Here is a 24100-nt window from a genome sequence, read left to right on the forward strand (position 1 = left end):
TGGATAGAAGGTGACAGAAAATGAAAAGAATGTTATTTTGTTATCATGGAGCAGAATTGTATTAATAATTCCCCCTACAGCAGCTTGTGCATACATGAGAAGAGTTAGCTATCGTGTCAGATTTGGTAGCACCAAGCATCTTTTAGTAAACGTGACTCTACATGTTTCACCAATAACACTTCACCAACTAAGGAATTTGTTAAAAGGAGTTGGATAATTTCAAAGAGATGAGATTGCAGATGGGAAACTGAATTCCATGCCACAATCGTCACTAGTACCATCTTTGCCAGCGCGAATTGGTTTAGAATTTTGAAATAAGGGATGTATATCTGTCAAATACATGATGTTATTTGACAGAATGATGTCGTTATTGCAGATCATGCACCAAAATGGATTTGATGAATTTGTTTTTTAGAGGCTATCAAATTAAAAAAGGCATCCCAAGCGATTCAAAATAATTTAGGAGCCTTTGATAATGTCTTTTAACCTGTTTTAAGCATCTCAATGTAGAAGCCACGGGACTATAAAGGGTTGTCTGCTAGAGCATAATGAATTCTATGAGATGTTGTAGTTGCCCATAACAGGGTGAACAAGTTATGCAGAATGTAAAATCATTCACAATGTACACATACAATGGGGTACGAAATACCAAGGAGGCCTACAAGAAAGAAGAGAGGAATACTCCCTAGGGCATCTGTCATGTAAGCTAAGGATCTAGCAAACGAAAGTTGGGAGTCTACGCCATCCCAAAAAGAAATCATGCACAACCAAGCATAGTTGAATTAATTTTAAAAGAAAACGTACATGGGATTAATAATGAGTTGGGACATCAATTCCCTTAAGGTGGCAACCAAATTGTAATCTAAGAATGCCGACATCAATCAGGCGTTGAAGGTGATAGAAACTAAAGTATAGGAGGTAAGTATAATTGTCTATTCTATTACGAATATAAGTGAATATATAAATTTGTCACTCTATATTATTATATGTAATATTAATAAGGTAATAATATGCTGAAATTATAGATTAAAATATGTATATAGAAGATGGAATATATGCATATATGTTCAATGTATATATTTAAATTAAATATTTACCATATTTGGATTATGCAATGTTACCCGAGAACGCATCCCTAGTACATTTTCAGTCGTTCCTATCTTGGAAACGTCTCAGAGACTTGGGGAAACCTAGGGGACTTTGACTCTAACTTTTAGAACAAATTAGACTAACTCCCAAAGTAACACAAATTTGGCATATAAATTATGTTGATTCATATATTTTAAGGTTCTATTATGTATAAGTACATGCTTCATCCATGCTTTCATATAAATATTTTAAATTTCTCTATATATTTTAATTTTCACTATTGTTATATAGTCGTCCCCATTTGTCATCCCCTTTTGTCCCCAAAATCGGCAAAAAAAATTGTCGTCCTGAAAACTCGTCCCGCTATCCCCTACCGTCCCTGTCCCGAAAACTCAAGGGAACATAGGAATTATGGGGATCATTCTCGAAGTAAGATAAGAGGGAATGACGTTAGTTTAAAATTATCTACATTTTATTGGCATATTGACTATTATTTTAGTCTCTCTTATTTATATTTTCAATACATACAATAAGAGCTATTGCCTTGATCTTTTCCTCCGAGAATGTCCTTGCAGGAAAAGAGATATTGATATCAGATTCAAAAAGAGTCTAACACTTCTTCAAAGACAACTTTGGATGAGGAGCTTAAATGATTAATATTCAAAGGGAGTTCGAAAGTCCACATGTGTGATTGTATGGTTTTAATGGGCCTAATCCCTATGTATAACATGAGGAAGTGATGACTTCCAAATGATTATCACTTGTATTTGTAGAAGTTATTGGAAGTTGACAATCTTACAATAACTTAAATCATGATATACATTTTATGTAAATGTTGTAACAGATCATGATGAATATATCTTGTAAATCAATAACTATGTGTTAGATGTTGTTCACTTGACAGTCTATGAGTTGCTTGTATAGATATACTGAGTACTTGGTGAATATCATGTGTTGTTATTCTGAAAAGCAAATACTCAAAGTATTTGGTAAATATCATGTGTTAATGTTCTGAAAGGCCAATACTCATGATATCAAATGTGATATCAAAACGGTGCAGACCTTCTGATCAAAGTTATCATTAAAATTTGTCATTTCTAATATTACCAATGGTGTAATATCTATCATGTGTTTAAGTGTTGATGTTTGGTAGCTTCAGTTGAATAAACCTTGAGACAATATTGTTGTAGATATATCTACAATATATATTTATTTATTATATGTAAGATATATGTGTGTGTGTGTGTGTGAGAGAGAGAGAGAGAGATATTATATATATCTAAGAATTATTATGTGAGAGCTTTTAATATAATAATGATTCATGAAATATATATATATATATATATATATAAGGGGTTGCTGCCTTTGGAAAACGTATATTGAAAAACAGGCAGTACCATTACATTTGCAGCAATCCTTTAAATTTACTAGGTCAGTGGAAAGAGAGCATAGTTATCAATCGGTTTTCCCCTATTTTGATGAGGTTTTATTTTAAAAAGTAGTTTCTTGTACTTTTGTTTCCTCTTCCATTTACAAGTAAATTTTGAAATGCTTAATAATGATACCATATTGTGGTCTTGCACTTTATATATTTTATTCAAAGATTTTTTATAAACTATCCCCAAATCTATTAGATCATTTTCCATAAACATCAAGTAGCAAAATTGCTAGCCATTATTCCTACAAATTGATACTCAAACTCTTTTATTCACTTCATATTATTTAGTATTATGCAAATTCAAGTCTAATGAATATAGCAAGCCAAACCCACAAGAATGTCAACACATTCTTGGCAATGAAAAAATCCATACTTACATGTAGGGTTGTCCTAATTTGCAAAAGATTGAAGGTAAGCTAACATGTGCAAATTTGGCAATATTGTGTCAATCAGTATGCAGATCCAAGCACTCTAATACAAGACAGACAAAGCACTATAATACAAGACAGACAATTGGTAGGAATTAGCCATATTATTCTCCCTAAAAGCTCATTATTGGAAACGCCAAAAGTTTTGTCAAGAATGAACCCAGGTGTTAGTTACCTAAACTTTCACATTCAAAATAAAAAGAGCAATGTAGTTTATTTGACGAAGTCATTGGCTTTCCAAAATGGAGTTAGAGGCAAGTCAAACAGATTGGAATGGTTGATATTTACTTTCACCAGATATTATAGGACTATGACTCATTTTGTGACCATGCAACTTTTCATAATATAGAAGCAGCATAGACCAGATGCATATCCATTTGAAATGAACTTCTGTGAATGAAGCATAGACATTCCTAGAAGCATGTTAAATGAATAAACTCAATTCTAAGTCAAAAGCTTCATCATTTAATTGTAGTGGTATGTATATGTTTGTGTTAACATTTCATCAGAAGACAATACTTTAACTAAAAGTGGGATAAAAAAAATTATTGAATACCAAAGAGAGCAGAACAACACAAGAAACAAAGAGAACTACAAAACTTTATTCTGGTCCACAAGTTGAACCAACATCTGAGATAAATCAAGGGGAAGCATTGTATGATCAATAATGTTCCAATCCAATCCATGCTCAGAAGCCCATGTAGCCAAACAATTAGCCACACCGTTCCACTCCCAAGGGATATGCATAAAAGACACAGAATCCAGAGAATTGCATAACTGAATGATTTGTTGAATAACCAGAGCCAAATGCCAATCCACATGCACAAGGTTCCAACTATTCAATAAATTCACAACCACTTGCGAATCAGTCTCACAAATAATTCTTTTCCAACCATGTTGACAACACTGTTCCATTGCAATCAGGATAGCCAGGGCTTCCATGAGGTTATTAGTATGGTAGCCCTTGTATATAGAAAACAGAAACTGAATATCACCAAAACTATCACACCCAACTCCCCCAATACCAGCCTGACCAATATTTCCTCGAGAAGAGCCATCAGTGTTGATTTTAAGAATGCCCGTCTCAAGAGGAGACCAATGCCCCTTACAATTAACACGTTAAGAGTGTTGCCTAACTCTATTCCCAAAGCAATTGTGAGGGACCGAGGGAGTGCTGCCCTGAAGAGGAAAGGATAGGCGTGAGTAAATACCAGCATCTCTAGGATCCAAACCTCCACCAATGTCATATTTAGCTAGGAGTGTTTCATAAAGAGAATTAACAATTTTCCCCTACGGGTGCCTGATCTCAAGCTGCACATTATGAAAGATCCTCCTATTCCTCTCAAGCCAAACATGCCATAATATAAAGGAAGGGCCAATAGTCCAAGCAACCTGAAGAAAAGAAGTCTTGGAAGAGGGATGGCCCAAACGGTCCCAAAATTCAGGCAGAGAGGAAACATGCCAGCATGTGCATCCCCACAGACTCCACCAAAAGTGCCAAATCTGTTTGGCAAAGGGGCATTGGAAAAAAAAGTGAGAAACAATCTGTTCACTTTAGTGGCATAAAACACAGATGGAAGGCCCCTGGAAGCTTTGCTTGCAGAGATTCTCCCAAGTAAGACAACGATTATAAACCAGAATGCAAAGGAAAAAGTTACACTTAGGCCATGAAAAGCTATTCCAAACTTTCTTCCACCAAGAGACATCCACCTCGCCAAAAAGTTGCTTCGTCAATGCAAGGTACCCTAAAGAAACAGAATACTTACCAAAAGAAGCACCTCCCCAAGCCAAAACATCAAGGTCCTATAGAGAGCTGCACTCCCTAGAAGCCAATATCTGAGATAGTTCCAACCAATCTCCCAAAGAGCCACCCAGCGGCCAATCAGAAGAATTCTTCCATCTGTAACCCACAACAAGGCCCAGATTATAAGCCTTCTTATCATGAACCACCTTATTCCATCACAAAAGGACTGCAAGTGTGGATGAGAGGATAAGAGAGGAGGATGCCCATTCCAAGAATCACTCCAAAATAGAGCCTCAGTGCCTTTGTTACAGATCCAAAATAAACTTCTCTTCACCAAGTGAGCACCAATCTTGAGGGTATTCCACACCATAGAACCCCTTCCCTCAAGATGTAATGTTCCCACTTTAACAATTAAATTAATTTCTTATAAAGCCATTAAATAAATTAAAATTAAAAGGTGGCTTTATATTTAATTTATTTAATTTATTTAATTAATTATTGTATTACAAAGGAGATGCTTCTAGAGTGTGTATTAATTATTGGAAAGGTGAAAGCCTCTAGAAGCACAATTAATTACTGCAAGAGAGGAGTTTCTAGAGAGTGCATTAATTATTGGAAGGGGGAAGCTTCTAGCACTTGCAACTAATTAATGTTTTAGTTCTTTCTAGAAGGGTGAAGGAATAGGATAAATAGGGGTGAGAGTCTCATTGTTTAGCATGGGATTATTGTATCGGATGATTATGACTTGCATTTGATAAGAGCTTGGATGTGTGAATCACACTCTTTTTTGGCAATAGAGGACGTTCATTCTCTGTTGTAACATTCTAGACGTCATTCCCTTAGGGTTTGGCCTTTGGAATACATCTCTTTGTAATTGATTACAACATTCTCAGCATCAATATAATTTCAGCCTTGGTTCAGCTTTTGGACATTCCTAGGTGTCCATTATACAAGAGAAAACTTGGAAATATCAGAAGGTTCAACACCAGGTAAATACTTATGTGACAAGATACGGGCCCAAAGTTGATACTGACTAGAACACCATCGCCTATAAAGCTTGGCAGCAAGAGCTTGACTGCACAAGATAGCAAAACGAAGGCCAAGGCCTCCTTCGTTTTTTGGCCTGCAAACAGTATCCCAATTGATGAGGCTCCATTTGGTATTTTGCAAATTGCCACTCCAAAGAAATTGGCGAGAGAGAGCATCAAATTCCTTAAAAAAATACACCGGGGCAGCCTAAACCATGCTTCTATATATGGGAAGGGCCTGAATGACCGATTGAAGGAGTGTCACCCTGCCAGCAGTAGAGAGCCACCTATGAGTCCAATGATTGACTTTTTGCCGAAGTTTGTCAAGCAAGCTGATGGAACTCTACATTTTTGCAATATTCAAATTCCCAAATGTCATGCCAAGGGGAGAATCTTCATATTCACTAGCTTGAAATGTACAGGTCTGGGGATCTTTTCAACAACCGAGGCCGAGATGTGATTGAAGAGAAATTTGCTGTGACACTTTGAAGTTGTGGTATAATGAAGGGTTTTAGATAGTTTTATAATTTTTCTCCAATCAGCAAAGGCAACCTGCTGAAGTGTCCTAAATCTGAGACAGTCACAGTATTTGTTTAAATGGCCACTATCATTTGGAATTTACTCTTATTTCATAATCATTCTGAAAATTGTAATGTATGCTCATTATTCCAGCATTTTTCCTAACCATTGGCCATCTCAAAGTCTTGAGCTCACAATATAGCAGCAGTCCTCATTTCCAGGAATGGAATTTTGAGGCAAAAGGCATATTATCCACACCCAAAAAACTCAGAAAATATGATGAAGTTCATGCATATTCAGAATGTATGCCCAGATAAAAAAATGTGGAAACCTTCAGGGAATATGTATCAGTGTCTGGAACACTGGCTTTTACTCCTGCAAATTCAAGCAAACTACAAAGATGGCAAATATGTACGGAACGACTGACGGTTTGAGCAACATATAATGGCCAAAGAAAAAGGCCACAACATTTAAAGGACTCGGATAAGATTTAAGAAGCAAATATTTGCGAAGTGGTAAACTTTCAAGATAAATCAGAGTAAAGAATTCTGAGATTCCCTTTGGAGAAGACTCAAAGAAGAAGAAGAGTTAAGCAAGGCTAGCAGCTTTGTTTGAAACAAAGGCCTATCAAATCAAAGAAAGTGTGTCGGACACTAAGTAATGAAAACCAATCTATATAGTTAAAGCAGCACAAATAGTTCTAAGTTGCATTGACAAACAAGAGCAATTATTAGCTGATCAAGATTAGCATAGAAGATGGAGAATAGTGCATCAACATGCATATATAAAGTGCTTGTTTCAATAAAGTACCATGCTCACATTACCTTGAATGGACCGAAAGGAAATAGCCGACAGTTGTATAGCAACACATATCTCTGTTTCTCCTAATCTAGAAACAAGTATGAATCTGAGATAATCATTGACACGCAATCTCACAATTTCGATCATTCTGAACTTCTGTCTTTCTTGGTATCCTATTTCTATGGTGACTCTAGTGATATACACAACAGAGCATTAGGAAGTATTAGGTTCTTTGCCAAAGTAGATGCCATAGTGGTTGCTGCATATATACCAATCTTGGAACCATTAATTAATAAAATCTCTAAAGGTTAAAAGTACGCCTGTTGGCCAAGCTGCACAAAATATGTTAATAGCCTTAATGCTTGATGTATAGCATAACAACTGGAAACAATGGTGGAGTTTTACAGTCATTCTGAGAGGAGCAAATAACAGCAGTGCATATGGAGACCATGAGGAAATGAAACCAAGCGCCTTCAAGAACAAGTAATAAGGATAAATCAAGATGCTATCTTCATATTGCAGACACCTTGGTGTTTCTCAGACATGATGTGTTTGCATGATATGGGATCTCAGTCACGTGGATTAAAAAACATCCAAAGCAATCTGCATATGAAGAAACATGGTCCCAAAACTAGAAGATGTGATATTATCTTCACTTTTAATTCTTCAAATGACAATTACAAAGGTACTCCATGCTACAGAGCGGCAAAATTGAAAGTTTACACCATTAATTGTATCCACGGGAAGTGGCTTTAATGAGAAAAGATAATCATTCCATAGATTTGGGGGACCCGTTAAAATGTGGAAGCATATGCTGGGAATTCTAAGCAGCATCATTGGTGATAACAGGAATTCGCAAATGACTAAAACCACAATGAAGGAGCATTCAAAAGACTCTTTGATAAGAGTTGCAAAGATTCTGATGTATTAACATACTGGTAATGTTCGGATGTAAATATCTGATTACATTCTTTGTTTTTACAAGTCTGAAGATTTGTATAGCGGGCTGAAAAAATAGCAGAAGTCAAAGTGTGAAGTTCGAATAGATGTGGAACCTATGCGCAGGGAAGGGAACAAGTGTCCAAGTCTCTACGGGTTTCACCATGCCGATAAAATACTTCACTTCAGGAAGAGGAAATTATTTTCTCAAACTATAGTCTTTGTCGGAAATGTCAGGATAAATTGGTGCATCGGAAGTTTAATCTTCATCTTACTAAAATTCTTTCTTTAATATTATCACATAGTTATATATTGCAATTAGGTATTGTGAAGAGTGGTGTCTTTTCGTTTGCACCCTTTTTACCTTTATAAATATATATAATGTCAAATGACAAGGGGAGAGAGAAGACAATTCGTATCCATATTTTTAATTTTTACCTATTGTATGCTTTATGAAATATTATATTTTTCCAATTGGCGGAGAAATGGACTTTTGAACTAAGCCCGTGGATTTGAGTTAGTGAGTGGATTTTGTGCGATCCGGATATGTTCGCAATAGATGGATCTTTTGTAAGGAATGTCTTTGTTGTGATTTTATTTTTGGCATTATTATTTATTTTATATTTCGGAGTTTTAAACTATTATTAAGTTGTGTCCTTTGTAAATGTTTTTTATTTATTTTCTATAAATATTTTAATATTCAGATAAGTGGATTGGATCATTATTGCATTTTAAGTTTGATAAACGTAAATATTGTGAAATATTTTATTGTTTTCGTATTTATGTCTAATTTGTCTCCACAGGAGTTAAAGTGCATTTTAGAGTTGTTTTAAATTGCATTTATATAATTGATCCATCGCATTTGAATTATTAAAATTGTTTATAGTTTAATATATCGAACTTTATAAAGTTGTACGTCTCAGCTTATAATGTTGACTTTGATTGCCCATTTAATTAGGCACTGGTCTTTTACTCCTGATTCATAATCCATATGCTAACAATTGTTTCATTTCTTTCCATTAGAGGAATTAATATATTCATATGTTATATTAATCTATTTAAACATTACTTCAATCATTTACTTTTCTTCTCAGTTCATAAATTGCTAGTTTAAAGTTTTCCTATATTTCTTGTCATTTAGAAAACTTTTATTGTATTCGCGTTCTACTCAATCTACTTTAAGCATCTTGGACTTCAAGTGTTTTGTCCAGGATCAGGTACACCGCCTTGGTCTTGCAGAGCCGGAAGCGCAAGGGATTTAGATCACATTGACCAATCCCATCAAGTTGGCCTCAACCGGTTGGATATCCCAGCATCGAGCAGGCAAGGCTCGTAGGATTTCAATCTGCGGTTTTGATAATCAACACAAGCTTTTCCAGAAAAGCCTAGGCTGTCTATCCACCACAATAAGGACCCCCTAGTAAGTCAAAGGGAGAGACTTAATTTGAAATCTCAGGATATTAGCAATCCTCCACTAGATAGGCTCAGGAGTGTTGAAGAAAAAAATAGAGGACTTGTGGTCATTAATTTTCTGCCTAGAGGTAGCCAAATAAGTATCCAAGGTGAGCTGAAAGGCTTTAGCTTCCCGAATCCGAGCTCTCCAAGCAAGGGTCGTATCATCAACAAACTAGAGGTGGGAAAGAGTGGGCAAACCATTTCCCCATTGCCATCCTTGAATCAAATTTTGGGAAACATGAAACTTGATAAGTCTGCCAAGTCCCTCAACCATAATGATAAACAAATAAGGAGAGAGGGGGTCTCCCTGGCGAAGACCTCTAGATGCCCCAAGCTTTGTTGGTTCACCATTGAGAAGGACCGAAAAGGAAGGAGTAGTAACACAACTAAGAACCCATCTAACCCATTCCTAACTAAAGCCAAAAGCCAAAAGAACTTTCCGCAAGAAATCCCAATTGACTTTGTCATAAGCCTTAGCCATATCAAGCTTAATGAACATGGCCCGTTCCCTAGAAGTAGACATAGAGTGAATAGCTTCGGAAGAAATAACCACCCCATCCAAAATTTGTTTTCCTGCCACAAAACCCCCTTGTTCCTGAGAGATAACCATGGGAAGCCAAACTTTAAGCCTCTCTGCTAGGAGCTTAGTAGTGATTTTATAGACCACATTACAAAGAGCAATGGGCCTAAAGAAGTCCAACTGATTAGCCTCTTCCTTCTTCAAAATAAGGACTAAGAAAGTAGCATTCAAGGCCCGGAGCATTTCTTTGTTGGAAAAGGACTCCTGAACCACATCCAAAAGGTCATGATTAATAATATCCCAAACTTCCTGAAAGAATTCAATAGGGGAAGCCATCAACCCCCGGAGCTTTGCCCTTCCGCAAGCTGAAGACCACCCCCTCCAAGTCAAACATACTAATAGGCCTCATAAGAGAGTCATTCATCTCCCTGGTTACAATAAAGGGACTACAAGATACAATTGTTGTCTCCTCAATCTCTACTGGAGGTAAATCATCTGAAAAGAGAGCAGAGTAAAACTGAATAGCTTCCCTGGAAACAGCTTGAGAGGAGGTCAAATGCGTCCCATCAGAAGTAACAAGAGAAGAAATGTAACTCCTGTTACATCGAGCCTGCACAAATTTATGGAAAAAAGCGGTGTTCTTGTCCCCTTCCTGAAGCCAGTCAACTCGAGCCTTCTGCTTCCAATAAATTTCTTCTCTAAGAGCCCACTCAACTAAATCAGTAGAAGCTCGAGATTCTGCTATGCCAAGAGCTTTAAAAAAACCCAAATCTCGAATCTGCCTGGTTATAACATCAAGACGATCCTAAGCCCTCTTCTTCATAATGTGGAGATTACCAAAACAATTCTCATTCCAATGCTTCAACTTTCTTTTAACATATTGAAGTTTTTTAGAGAAGGAGAACCTAGCAGTGCCATAGGCAGGGCCTCCCTGTCTCCACCAATGAGCCATTAAGTCATGAAGAGAAGAGTCTCGAAGCCACATCAACTGGAACTTAAAGGGAGGCTTCGTGGGGACAGCAACATAACTAGCTGTGAGCTTAATAAGCCAGTGGTCAGAACCTCTCCAATCAAGAATTTCAGAGGAGAGCGAAAGAGAGCCAAAATTCCAAAAACAAGAAAAAAGGAACCTGTCCAAGTGTTCTGAGATAGCATCATTACCAGCCCTTCGATTGTTCCAAGTGAAGAGCCCATTGAGAGGTTTGACATCAGAGAGATGTAAAAGATCAATATTTTGTCGAAGAAGCTCAGAAGAAGGACCCAAGTGGACTAGCCCACCCCTCTTCTCCTCCATACTCAGAACAGAGTTGAAGTCTCCAGCCACAATCCAAGGCAAGAAAGGATGATAGCTTTTGACATGCCTAATATGATCCCAAAACTTAATCTTGTCAAGGAGATCAATAGGAGCATACACATTAGTAACAAGAATCATCTCTCCAATTTCTAGAGAGGAAGAAACCATTGAGAGAGCCAAGAGGCAAGAGACCCAATAAAGTGGCGTAACTTTCCTTGGATCCTAGCAAATGGCAAGACCACCAGAGCTCCCCAAAGCACCAATGCACTGACATTGGCCTAGAAACCAAATGTTAGGAGCACATCTAAACATGAAGTCCACTAAAAGCTTGGTCTCCTGGATACAAAGGATATCCAAAGAATGCTCAACCACCAGCTTGTGAATAGATTTTTGTCTAGGGATGCTATTCAACCCCCTCAAATTCCATGAGAGAATAATCATTGAGTAAAGTGGGGAAAATGCTCATCCAAGGTCCTGACAGCCCCAGACTCTACCAGTAAATCTCCTGTAAGTTTAATTTTTTCCTAATCCTGCTTTCACCCAACTCTTGAGGGAGTAGCAAAAGAGACTTTCTTAAATGGTCTTTGCATCAGGCCCAAAGCAAGAGAAGATCCCTTTCTTTTACCAGAAGCAAACACATCTTTAACCAAATCTGCTAGAAGAACATCCTTTTCTTGTGGAGCAGGAGAAACCACAAGGGCACCAAACTCAAGGCCAATAGAAGTCTCTAGCAACTGCTGAACTACAACATCCTGGTTGCCACTAAGAATAGAACTCCTCCCCTCTAAGCCCATAGCTACACATTGAGCCTCTGCAGGAATACCTTCTTCTATGACCATGTTGTCAAGAACCTCAAAACGATTGAACCTTGAGTCCACTTGCCGATCTAGATGAGATCACTTCTGACTCCGCCCCTTAGCACAGTCCAGTAGTATTAGATGGCCCTTACCCCTGACTTGAAGTGCTCATTTGAGCTTTCCCTTCTCCTGTACTATCAGTCTAAACATTGCCTTTTCTAGTACTAACATTATGACCCTTCCCCTTACCATCATTGGCCATCCTTGGACCAGAGAATTGAACAGGGGTACCATTGCCTTTGGAGGCTTGAGGGCATTGATGCTGTAAATGCCCATATGCATGACAAATGCGGCAACGGAAGTGAATAGATTCATAGTCTAGCTGTTGGATCCAAGAAGCAGAGCCTAGGCAAATTTCTAAAGAATCTGGCAAAGGATTATTTAAATCAATTTCAACACAAATATGGGCATAAGAAATAACCTTTTGTCCAGTGATTGATGTGCTATAGCAGTCGGCTTTCTAAGTACAGTAACAATCTGTCGCAAGATATCCTCACGCCAAAACTCTAAAGGAAGCCACGGCAGGCGGACCCAAACAGGAACCCTTGAAGGAAGATCCTCAGTAGAATTGAACCCCATATGCCAAGGTTTCACAAAAAGACCAACACTATCATAAAAATATGGGCCTCCCTCAAAGACCCGATTTAGATCTGCCATGCAAGAGAAATTCACCACAAAGTAGCTATTACCAACCAACATAATATCCATATCACCTTCCACCTACCATGACCGGCGAATCCAAGCTTCCAGAGCCGACAGGGAAATCCGGATACCAAGAAACTTGCATATCAATGCATGTGTGGCCAAATAGTCCACATCTTCCATTATTGCTTCCGGAGGAATAACCAGGATAGGCTGATCCTGACTACGCGGAAAGCATCCATTAACCTTATTTAACTTCTAACACTCGCTAACATAAAATGGCTCCTTCTCCTATGAACTCGCCCCTAGAGAAGATCCATCACAACCAGCTCCAGCAAGAATGAGACTCTTGGAGACCCCGCTCGCGGCCATAAGAGCCCAGCAAACAAACTTAGAAATATAGATGTTGAAAGAAAAACTGATTCCCACAATGCAATCAAACCCTGCTCAACAAAATTTCGTCCAAAATATCAAGGCTGCAAAAGATCACAGCAGATTGCAAAGAAATGGGAAGATTTCCCCACGTTTGCACAGCCCAAAGGAAGCTATACCAGCTCCCAAAACCCTCACACATGGCCGCTTCCAGCTGCTATCCTCCGATCATCACGGACGTATTTTTCATATCAATCAAAAATGACTATTATGTTGCTTTGCTTTAATGTATATTGATGTATTTTACTTCACATGTACATCAAACTTGTCATCATCAACCGCTTGAGTTTGAGCATATGGCATGGCTATCATCTTTACGATTTGGTGCATGTTGCCTTGGAAACAGCTCCTATCTAACATACAGTTCTTCTAAGTTTTAGAGCTTCCAATATGTTTCCCTAAGCCCATACAGTGTATGTCATGGTTATTACCTACAGTCAGTTTCTTCTTGAATCTAATTCAACGCATCCATGCACAGGCCTGTAGAATGCAATCCACTAAAGCTTCAAGCACATCACAGCATGTGCCACAATTACTGCCTTTCGCAGATCTTCCCTTGAACTTCAATACATACATAACAAAAATATCCAGAATATAATTTTCTAAAATTTGCAACCTAGCAAAATATTCCCGCAAGCTATTATAGGATGACATAGTTATCATAGCAAGTCGGAGTTCCTTATAGTTTTATAGCTTTTCCTTATAGTTTTCGAGCGTTCAATATATTTTCCTGAGCTAACACAATGAATGTCATGGTTATTACCTTCAATCAGCTTTCCCTTGAATCTAATTGAACAAGTTCGTGCAAGGACCTGTTGAAAGCAATCCAATAAAGCTTCGTGCCGAGCAATATTTCTCTGAACATTATTTGGCAGATCTTCCCTTGAAACTAGTCCAATGCATACATGCAAAAGGTCTACATAATATAATTTTCTAAAATTTCCAGCCTAGGAAAATATTCTCGCCCAATAACATTAGGTTTGTATAGGTTATTTTGAATTTTATCGTTAATTGGTGACACAAAATAGTGAACTTTCCTGATAAACGCTCAGAAACAGGGTATTCAACAAACCTGCACTTTCCCTAAATCCTACATGGTAGGGAATTTGTAGGGACAAAATGATATTTGAGCTCTGTTATTATTAACAGGTGTAATTGAGATGTAAAGATATCAGGTTCATTCACGAACGACGGGTTTTAAAAGTCTTAAAAAAATATGATATAATGCAAATGATAAGCTGCCCATAACCCTGATCAATATTTTAAAAGCAAATGAAAGACCATTTAAATGCAGCTTGTCACCTCTGCCAACATTTCAAAAACTAATAAACCTTCAAAGTTAGCCAAATCATAAATCGGCAACTTTAAGAGAGATACTTACCAAATATCGAAGTTGCAGATGTTGTTTTCGATGCCTCTGACGATGATAAGGCAAAACCGGGAAAGGCAGCGGAATTGGTAGTGGAGGTTGGCCCTGACGAAGATGACGTCCCAAATAACGAAACGGCTGCAGTGGCAGAAGCAGTGGTCTGTCCTGATGCACTCGCTTCGCTAAATAAAGATTTTGTAGTTGTAATGGCAGCAGTGGTTGAAGGAGTGGAAGCAATACTGCCAAACCCAAATGACAGTTGAGATGCAGATGAAGGCTGGGCCGATGGGGTTCCAAATGAAAGTGAAGTGCCGGGAGTGGCAAAAGCCGGAGTCGAATTCCCCGCCGGAGGACTTAAAGACATGGCCGGTGTAGAAAATGCCGTGGCGGGAGTACTGAAAGACATAGCCGGTGTAGAAGATTGTGCCGGGGTTTCAAAAGATAATGCTGAGGAGCCTCCCAAAGTTGCAGCAGGCGTTGAGGCTGAAGAAGATGTTGTGGTTGCCAAAGAGAATGGCGAAGGCGTGCCAAACAAATTGGAACTTGTAGCCTTCACGGCAGAATTTTTTTTCCCTGCCGCTGTCCCGGAGAAAGAAAACCCCGATGATGATGAGCTCGTCACACCAAAGAGTGACGATGGTGCAGCAGCAGAAGCGGATGCTGCTGGGGCACCGAAAAGAGACGATGCTGTTGGGGCGCCAAAAACAGAAGACGGTGCCGCAGAGGAGGACGCTAGTGACGCACCGGATAGGTTAGATGATACCGCTGTTGAAGAAGTCCCAAAAAGATTTGTAGGCGCAGCTGCTGAAGAAGCCCCAAACAGATTTGTAGGTGCAGCTGCTGAAGAAGCCACAAACAGATTTGTAGGTGCAGCTGCTGAAGAAGGGCCGAAAAGATTTGCTGGCGCAGCTGCTGAAGAAGAGCCTGCAGAACCGAAGAGAGATGCAGGTGCTGCAGCATTACTAGCTGCTGCGCCCCCAAACAGAGATGTAGGTGCTGCAGCAGAAGTAGCGCCGAAAAGTGATGCAGGTGCAGCAGCCGAAGATGAGGCTGACACACCAGCAAAAGGAGACGTAGGCGCAGAGCCCGTGGCACCGAAAAGAGGTGAAGGAGCAGAGCCAGTGGCACCGAAGAGAGATGTGGGCGGAGAGCCGATGGCACCGAAGGGAGATGTAGGTGCTGAAGCCCCAGTGGCGCCGAATTGAGATGTTGGTGCTGCAGAAGCGCCGAAGAGATTTGATGGTGCTGAGGCCGCACTGGCTCCGAAGAGAGATGCAGGTGCCACATTACCAAAACCAAAGGAGGGCGAAGGCGTGGGTGGTTTAAAAGCCGAGGCACCACCAAAGCCGAAGGCAGGAAGTGCTGTTGAAGCCGAAGTCGAGGCTGAGGGTGAAAATGCAGTTGCTCCAAACAAGGAAGGCGTTGAAGAACTCCCTGCTACTGTGCCGAATCCAAATCCTGTGCCCGCCATGGCTGAATCAAAAGCAAAGGAGGTCATAGGCGTGGGTGGTTTAAAAGCCGAGGCACCACCAAAGCAGAAGGCAGGAAGTGCTGTTGAAGCCGAAGACGAGGGTGAGAATGAAAATGCAGTTGCTCCAAACGAGCTCCTTTTTTCTGAGCCGAATCCAAATCCTGTTCCCGCCATGGCTTCTAAAGCACGAGTAATGCCGAGAAAAGAGTAAAATTGACAATTGAAGCCGCCCTGGACCGTAGGGTTTTGAAAAACAAATCATCTGAAGTTCCTCGCCGCCTGTTACCTGAATTGCTTCTGCAAATCTATGAAATGGAGGGAAAGCGATGGTGGCTTTTTAAATTCTCTTCGGCTAGTATCCAGGCGATACTCTACGACCGTGGTTGGTTTGGTAAACCATAGGCCTAGTTTCTGTTTTGGGATTACTGTCCTATTTTAGAGAAAGAATAATAATAAAGTCTTATTATTTTATTTATTAATTTTATATACTTCATCACTTTTTGCTTTGATTTCACTATGCAATTAATTAAAGAAATTAAGATTGTATAAATTATCTTGTTTAGCCGATAGGCTCAGCAATTTAGTTTAAAGTTGTAAGACAGTTTTATGATTTTTTGATCATGTAAAAAAATCAATTAAATTAGAAATTTAACTTTTTAAAAATCTATTATAGATTTAACTTTCCCTTTACTATTTGTCAACCTTACTAGAAAGTTTCCTATTTCTCTTATTATTGTATAAGTTTCTAACTTTTTCACTATTTCTATAAAATGTTTAAAACTAGTAATTGCAAGCTTTTGTACTTACAACGATGAGCTGATAGGTATTTACTTTAATTAAGATAAAATTTAATTTTGCAATAAATTAAATAAATAATATTTATTTATTTAATTTATCATCTAAAAAATATTCTCATAAAAATATATTATGAATAAGAAAAAAATATGAAAAAAATAAACGTATAAAGTGGAGCAAAAAAATATAAACTGAAATTAATTATCACGAGAGATGGATTCTTGTAAATCACTACTCAAAACATGAGGCACTCAAAAACTACATAGTTAAATCTGATAACAATATCACAATTTTACTTGCTATGGAAAAATATCTCCTACTAATAAACTAATTTAAAAACTACCAACTTAAATATATGAAAAAAAATTATTTAAAAACAATCTTCGTAAAAATGACACTTATGAAAAATTAACATAAGAAATATTTTTTAAAAATTTAAAAATATCAACTCCCACAAATATCATATTGGCTAAACTAAAATCAATATTTAAATGAAAAATTTTACTAATTTAAAAAATTAATTTAAATAATTTAAAAACTAAAACTTCAATTATACAAATAACTTAATAGCTAATCCTATTTGATCTAGGATGGATGATTGTTTTGAGGCAAGGGATTTGTGTTGGAGTAGAGAAATTCTCCCAAAGGCTAGCACATTTGCATGGTTAGCAATTCAAGGAAGAATTTTAATAGGAGAGAGAAGACAAAGATTTGGTTTTCAGAGCCTTACGAAATGTTTTATGTGCGGAATGGATGAGGAAAATGTGGATCGCTTACTACTTAATTGTGTGGTAGTAGCAAAATGTTGGAGTCACCTTCAAGATAAACTAGGTTGGAAAGGACCATGGAGTCCCTCTCTTAAGGCCCTTTTAATTTCATGGCCAAGGAGAGGAAACAGGAATTGTTTAGAATGCATTTGGAGAATTAGTCCCTCAATTGTGATTTGGGAGATGTGGAAGGAGCGAAATAGAAAGATTTTTTAAGATAGATTAGAGACTTTAGAGAAACTTTTAAACTAAATAGATCACTCCATTGAAGAAGTGGTGAATGTAGCATTCTTTAGGAAAAACTTATCAAATTGTGTGTTCATGAAAGCGGATATGGCAATTTAGAATAGTGGCCAGGGATAAAAATTGGTAAAGCTGGAGATAAAGGAAAGGCAAACTCCAAAGCTAGGAAAAGCGACGAAGTGAAATGGGTAGCTCCGGATGTAGGCTAGTTAAAAGTAAATTTTGATGGAGCCTCAAAAGGAAATCTAGGGAGCTCAGGTGTGGGATGCATTGGAAAAGATAATTATGGGAATATAGTGGCTTATGGAGCACTAAAATTGAAAGATGGAACAAACAATGAGGTGGATTTTCAAGTTATTGTGTTAGCTTTGAAATGTATTAAAAGGTGTGAAGGGAGGAAGATTATTTTAGAAGGAGACTCTATGATGGTGATGTAGACGGTGTGTAAAAATTCAATCCATGCATGGCACCTAAGAAATATTTTGGAATCTATCATGGAGGAGCTAAATGAATTTGAAGAGTTTAAAGTTTGTCATGTGTTTAGGGAAGTAAATAGGGAGGTAGATGCTTTATCAAAATGGCAACAAGTTTAATAGAAGATGGAAAACCAATTTATGAATTATGTAGCCGTTGGGAAATATTGGAGGCAAGTGATGGAAGGGGGTTTTAAATGATGACCTTTTTGAGGTGGATTGAAGCTTTTTGAGAAAGGAAGAAGTGAGAGCGCATATCAGAAGATATAAAGGACTGTTAGTAATGAGGTGGGAAAGATTGAGAAGATCTCCAATTATGACTTTCATTATGAGAAAAAATGGCAAGCGGCTAGGTCGAAGTGTGTGAAGAAATGATGGGACAGTGGCCTAAAGCAAAAGGTAGTAAAAACATTATAAATTAATGGGTAGAGGGAATCAAACTACCTAAAATAGTAAAATTGGAAATAGTGAAAGTGACTGAAGTGATAGAAGGTGGAGGCAACATTTACCTTTCAAACAAAACGACAGCAAAAGGCCCTTTTTAGGCCAATGTAGGATAAATGGCTAAAACTGGTGGTGAAATGCCCAACACTAGGAGTTATAGCAGCTATGAAACAAACAATAGGAGAACTTTTCCAAAATTCCATGCACCATTAAAAAATAAACATGGATATTGCATCCATTGTAATGGCATGGGGACTAGAAATTGCAAGTATGATTGAGGAAGTAGAGTGGGTGATGAAAAATTTGTTCCATGATGATTTAATAGTGGGGATTGAGTCCCTTTTAGAGTCGACTATACTGAGTGCTATGAAGACTATAAGGAAGGTTTGAAGAAAGGGAGAGTGGGTTTCATGTGGTGGCCAACTGGAGTTGATAAGGTAATGTATAAGGAGAAAGCAAAATGTTGAGATAATGGGTGTTGCACACATTGCATAATATTGTTATATTTTTTATTATATTGTACCTAGATGGACGTGCAACATGTAAAGATTCCCATGGAATATTCTTGTTGAGTTGTATTGTAACATTGTGATAATATTTCATGTAATTATTTAATATTGGGGAAAAGAATTAAATGCCCAATATTAAATGTGGGGTCAGTGGGTTAGGTAGCACATGGTTTTAGCACATGGTTTATGTAATACCACTTGGTGGTTTTGTGGGACTTGCTATTATATAAGCAGCCACAAGGGTAGTTGTTGTAGAGAGAGAGAGAGAGTGATAAGGAGAAGACAAAAGGCAAGAGTCGAGCGGGACAAGGCTTGATAGGTTAGCCAAGGGAGCATTTGTGAAGGTTGAAAGCATGGCATGGGATGTGTGGATTCATGCTTGTTCACATAGTTTGCTCAGTTGTGGCTATGGCCATGAAGGCTTTCATGGTTGTATGGCAATGGTATTTTTTGTTGAATAATACATGGTGATGGATGCTTTTGGAAGCTGGGTTTTTTCCCTCAATGAGGGTTTCCCAGGGTATATCTTGTGTCACATTTTATGGGTATGTTGTCTATTCTCTTGCATGTGGATTTTAATTCCATATTTATTTCAGATTTATTATGGGTTATGTGGAAACGGTTATATTCTTTATTGCCAAGTTTCCTTACAAGTGGTATCAGAGCTATGGTTTTATTATTGTAACCCTAGATTGAATCCATGGGAATGCATGAGAGGATAATAGAAAGGGCAAGATATATGAATGATTTATTGCAGATCTGAGGATTTTGGATTTGCTGTTATGATGGAATGTTAAAAATTTTGGCATGTGAAATTGTTGGACAAAATAATTTTTTTGGATGTTTCATTTAAATGAGAGTTTTGGGGGGTAGCTTGCAAAAATGACCTCCTGGGTAAAAACAGACCTCACCATTGGATCCGAGTCGACATTTCCATAAATTTGATATATAATATGCCCTAGTTTGGCCATGTTCAAAGAAAATGAAAGAGTTTTTTAGTTTCAACCCGTGATGGCCGTCAAATTTAATCCCGTCGAAATTTTCGTCACTGAAAAAAAAAAAAATGAAAAATCGTACAAAAAATGGTAAAAAGACTGTCTTAGTAAAACGGCCATAACTTTCTCTCAAAATATCGGATTTCAGAGTTCTTACAGGCGTTGGAAAGCTAATTCAAAGCACTACAACATGGTGTAGGTTTGGTTTTGTGATTTTAAAATTTTGTTAGGTTTTAAGAGCCCTAAAGTTAGATGTTATTTATTTTGAGCACGGATTAGGGCATAACTTGGGCATATGGAGTCGGATTTTGGACTTCGAGTAGTCAACAGAAAACTCTTGGAGAGCTCTACACATTGGTTCAGATTTGGTGCAGGTTTGGCATGATTTATTTGTTGATATATTGATCTGAACAGGTTATAGGTATATTTTGACTATGGTAACATTGTGAGTTTATGGCATCAGAAATTTAAGATTTGATGTCATTGTATACTCAGTTCATATTTCAGATTGGTCTCATGATGATATGGTTATCAGTGTTTGATTTGGATATGTGTGATGACTTGTTGGATCTACAAGTTGTGCAGTGTTGTAAGCGGTCTATACTTACATGTTGCATTTATAGCTTGGTTATGGGTTGTCTTTGCCCATTGATCTTTCATTATTGATGCATATTCAGACTGGTGGCTTGGATTTGGGTTGTATATGCCCTAAGTCACATGATTTTATCTTCATGTAGAAGGGATGAGATGTTGTTACCAGGGACAGTCATGGTGGAGGATTGTGGTTGACTATTTTATGTTGACAGGTTGGACATATTGAGAGCCAAATGCTCGGTTCATAGATGTGATCATGGTGTCATGGATTTTGGCATGACATGATTGGTTATACAGTTACATACTTGATGTTCATTAGCTCAGATTTTCTGATTTGGTGAGAGGAACCTCCTTATAGCAATATCGTGAGAATGCTCGAAATAACAGAATACAAAGTGATAGCAGAACTCAGAATAAATCTACTGATCGCCGGCCACTTCGAGGGGGTAACCTCCTTTGAGCAAGCTCAATACAATAAATTCGTCCGTACCCATCAAGGGCCTCAACCTATTCTTATATACTGGGTACGATCTAGAAAAGTAATACTACCTATGCATGTGGGATAATAAAATAAACTCACGGGACGACTTACAAAGCATATGCGTCCAACAACTCTACTCTAACAAAATAAACAGAAGGAACACACAGGTTCCTAACATCCCCTCTCCCTTAGAAAAAAGCTTTGTCCTCAAAGCTTAAGGTGTGGAAATTGTTGTTGAATCTGAAGAAGGGGTTCCCAGGTAGCATCCTCTGGTTGCATGCCATGCCACTGAATCAAGACCTCAGAGATGGAGCGAGAGCGAAGCTGGCGAGTGCGCTGGTCAATGATTGCCACCGGCTCCAGGATAATGGATCCTTCCGTATCCATTTCAGGGAGAGTAGTTTGTGCTCTGACAGTGGTACCCAGAACTTTCTTTAGACAAGAAACATGAAAAACTGGATGAATGCGGGAAGAAGGAGGAAGTTCTAGTTTATAAGCAACTGAACCAATCTTCTGCAGAACCTGATAAGGCCCATAAAATTTTGGGGCCAGCTTATGACGCCCTTTCAGCTTTAGGGAGGATTGTTTGTATGGCTGTAGACGAAGAAAAACCATATCCCCAACTTGAAATGAGCGCTCAGAACGGTGTTGATCTGCTTGTTGTTTCATTCGATTACGGGCCATGTGAAGATTATCCTGTAAGGTACGAAGAATCTGATCCCTGCTGCGGAGAACTATGTCAACTGCCTGGACGGGTGAGCTATTGGGAGTGTAGGGAAGGAGCACTGGAGGTGCCTGACCATAGACTGCTTCATATGGAGTCATTTTAGAGGCAGTGTGGTAAGAGGTATTGTACCACCATTCAGCTAAAGGGAGCCACTTGGCCCACTGATGTTGCTGTTCGGAAGTGAAGCAACGAAGATAAGTTTCCAAGCATTTATTGACAATTTCCGTTTGACCATCAGTTTGTGGGTGATAGCCCGAACTCATCTTCAGTTTGGTGCCAGTTTTCTGAAACAGTTCAGTCCAAAAATGACTGGTAAAAGTTGCATCACGATCAGAGACAATGGAAGAAGGGAGTCCATGAAGACGAAATATCTGGTCCATGAAGATTTGTGCAACAGAGGAGGCAGTATAGGGGTGGCTGAGGGCACAAAAATGACTATATTTCGAGAGACGATCAACCACAACCAAGATCACTGTCTTGCCACCGGATTTAGGAAGCCCTTCAATGAAATCCATAGAAATATCAGTCCAAATCCGTGTAGGGATGGGCAATGGTTCGAGCAAGCCAGGAAGGAGGGTCGTTTCACCCTTGTGGCGTTGGCAAGTATCACATTCAGCCACCATCTGTTGAATCGTCTGTTTCATTCCTTTCCAAAAGAAGTTTCTCCTTGCTCGCTCATAAGTTTTGAGGAAGCCTGAGTGCCCTGCTGAAGGAGAAGCATGGAGTTCATAAAAAATAGCCTGATGTAAAGCTGGGTTCTGAGGAAGCACTAGCCGACCCTTGTATCGAAGAGAAGCACCATCCCAAGAGTAATGTGGTATAGCAGAAGGATTATTGGCTAGCTGGTGAATGATTTGAGATAAAGAAGAGTCACTGTCATAGCCCTGCTGAACAGACGCTAACCAATTGGGAATGGGCTTAGAAATAGCGGAAAGGGAAGCTTGATTATCAAATGTGCGAGAAAGAGCATCTGCCACAATATTCTCCTTACCCTTCTTGTAGGTGATCTCATAATCATACCCCATGAGTTTGCTGACCCATTTCTGTTGTGTAGGAGAGGATACCCGTTGTTCCAGGAAGTATTTCAGACTTTGGTGATCGGTTCTGATGCAAAAATGACTCCCTAAGAGGTATGGCCGCCACTTCTGTACAGCATGCAAAATAGCCATCATTTCTTTTTCATAAGTAGAGAGGGCTAGATTCTTACCAGAGAGGGCTTTGCTAGTGAACGCAATAGGATGGTCATCTTGCAGGAGAACAGCACCCAATCCATTGCCGCAAGCATCACTCTCAATAGTGAAGGGTTTGGAAAAATCTGGCATCGCGAGAACAGGTGTACTGCACATAGCCTGTTTCAGTTGTTCAAATGCAGTCTCAGCAACAGGGGTCCAGGAGAAGGCATCCTTTTTTAACAGAGCTGTCAATGGTGCGGCAATTTTTCCGTAATCTTTGACAAACTTGCGGTAGTAGCCAGTCAACCCCAAAAAACCCCGAAGGCTCTTGAGAGTTTTAGGATGCGGCCAAGTTTTCATGGCATCTATTTTTGTAGGATCCACCCGCACTCCATGGTGTGCAACAATATGCCCGAGATACTCCACTTCCTCCTGGCCAAACACACATTTAGATAGTTTTGCACAGAGTTGATGATCAGAGAGAAGTTGCAAGACAAGCTCCAGATGATGGAGATGCTCAGCCCAAGTTTTGCTATATATGAGGATATCATCAAAGAAGACCAGAATGAATTTCCGGAGGTATGGTCGAAATATGTTATTCATCACTGCCTGAAATGTTGAAGGAGCATTCGTGAGGCCAAAGGGCATGACTAAAAATTCATAGTGACCATCATGTGTGCGGAAGGCAGTTTTAGGTATATCCTCCTCATTAACCCGAATTTGATGATACCCAGAACGAAGATCTAACTTGGAGAAAAAATGAGCCCCATGAAGTTCATCAAGAAGTTCATCAACAACTGGAATGGGAAACTTGTCCTTTATAGTGAGATGATTAAGTGCTCGGAAATCAATGCAGAGTCGCCATGACCCATCT

At 38.8% G+C, this 24100-nt stretch overlaps 1 protein-coding gene across 1 annotated transcript in view; it reads right to left on the reverse strand.

Moving 5' to 3' along the window:
* Positions 1-16343, reverse strand: part of LOC149559709 (uncharacterized) — a 66802-nt gene extending 50459 nt beyond the window's left edge. The window contains exons 1-2 of the mRNA XM_089824257.1: positions 16232-16343; positions 14568-16176 (exon numbers count right to left, since the gene is read on the reverse strand). Of these exons, the coding sequence (XP_089680383.1) occupies positions 14568-16176; positions 16232-16288 (1666 nt within the window). The 5' untranslated portion in view covers positions 16289-16343. The remainder of the gene's footprint in view (positions 1-14567; positions 16177-16231) is intronic.
* Positions 16344-24100: the final 7757 nt, after the last annotated feature.

This window comes from Cupressus sempervirens, chromosome 4 (genome assembly GCF_028749045.1).
Source record: "Cupressus sempervirens isolate cs-2001-9-10 chromosome 4, ASM2874904v1, whole genome shotgun sequence".
NCBI classification, from domain to species: Eukaryota; Viridiplantae; Streptophyta; class Pinopsida; order Cupressales; family Cupressaceae; genus Cupressus; species Cupressus sempervirens.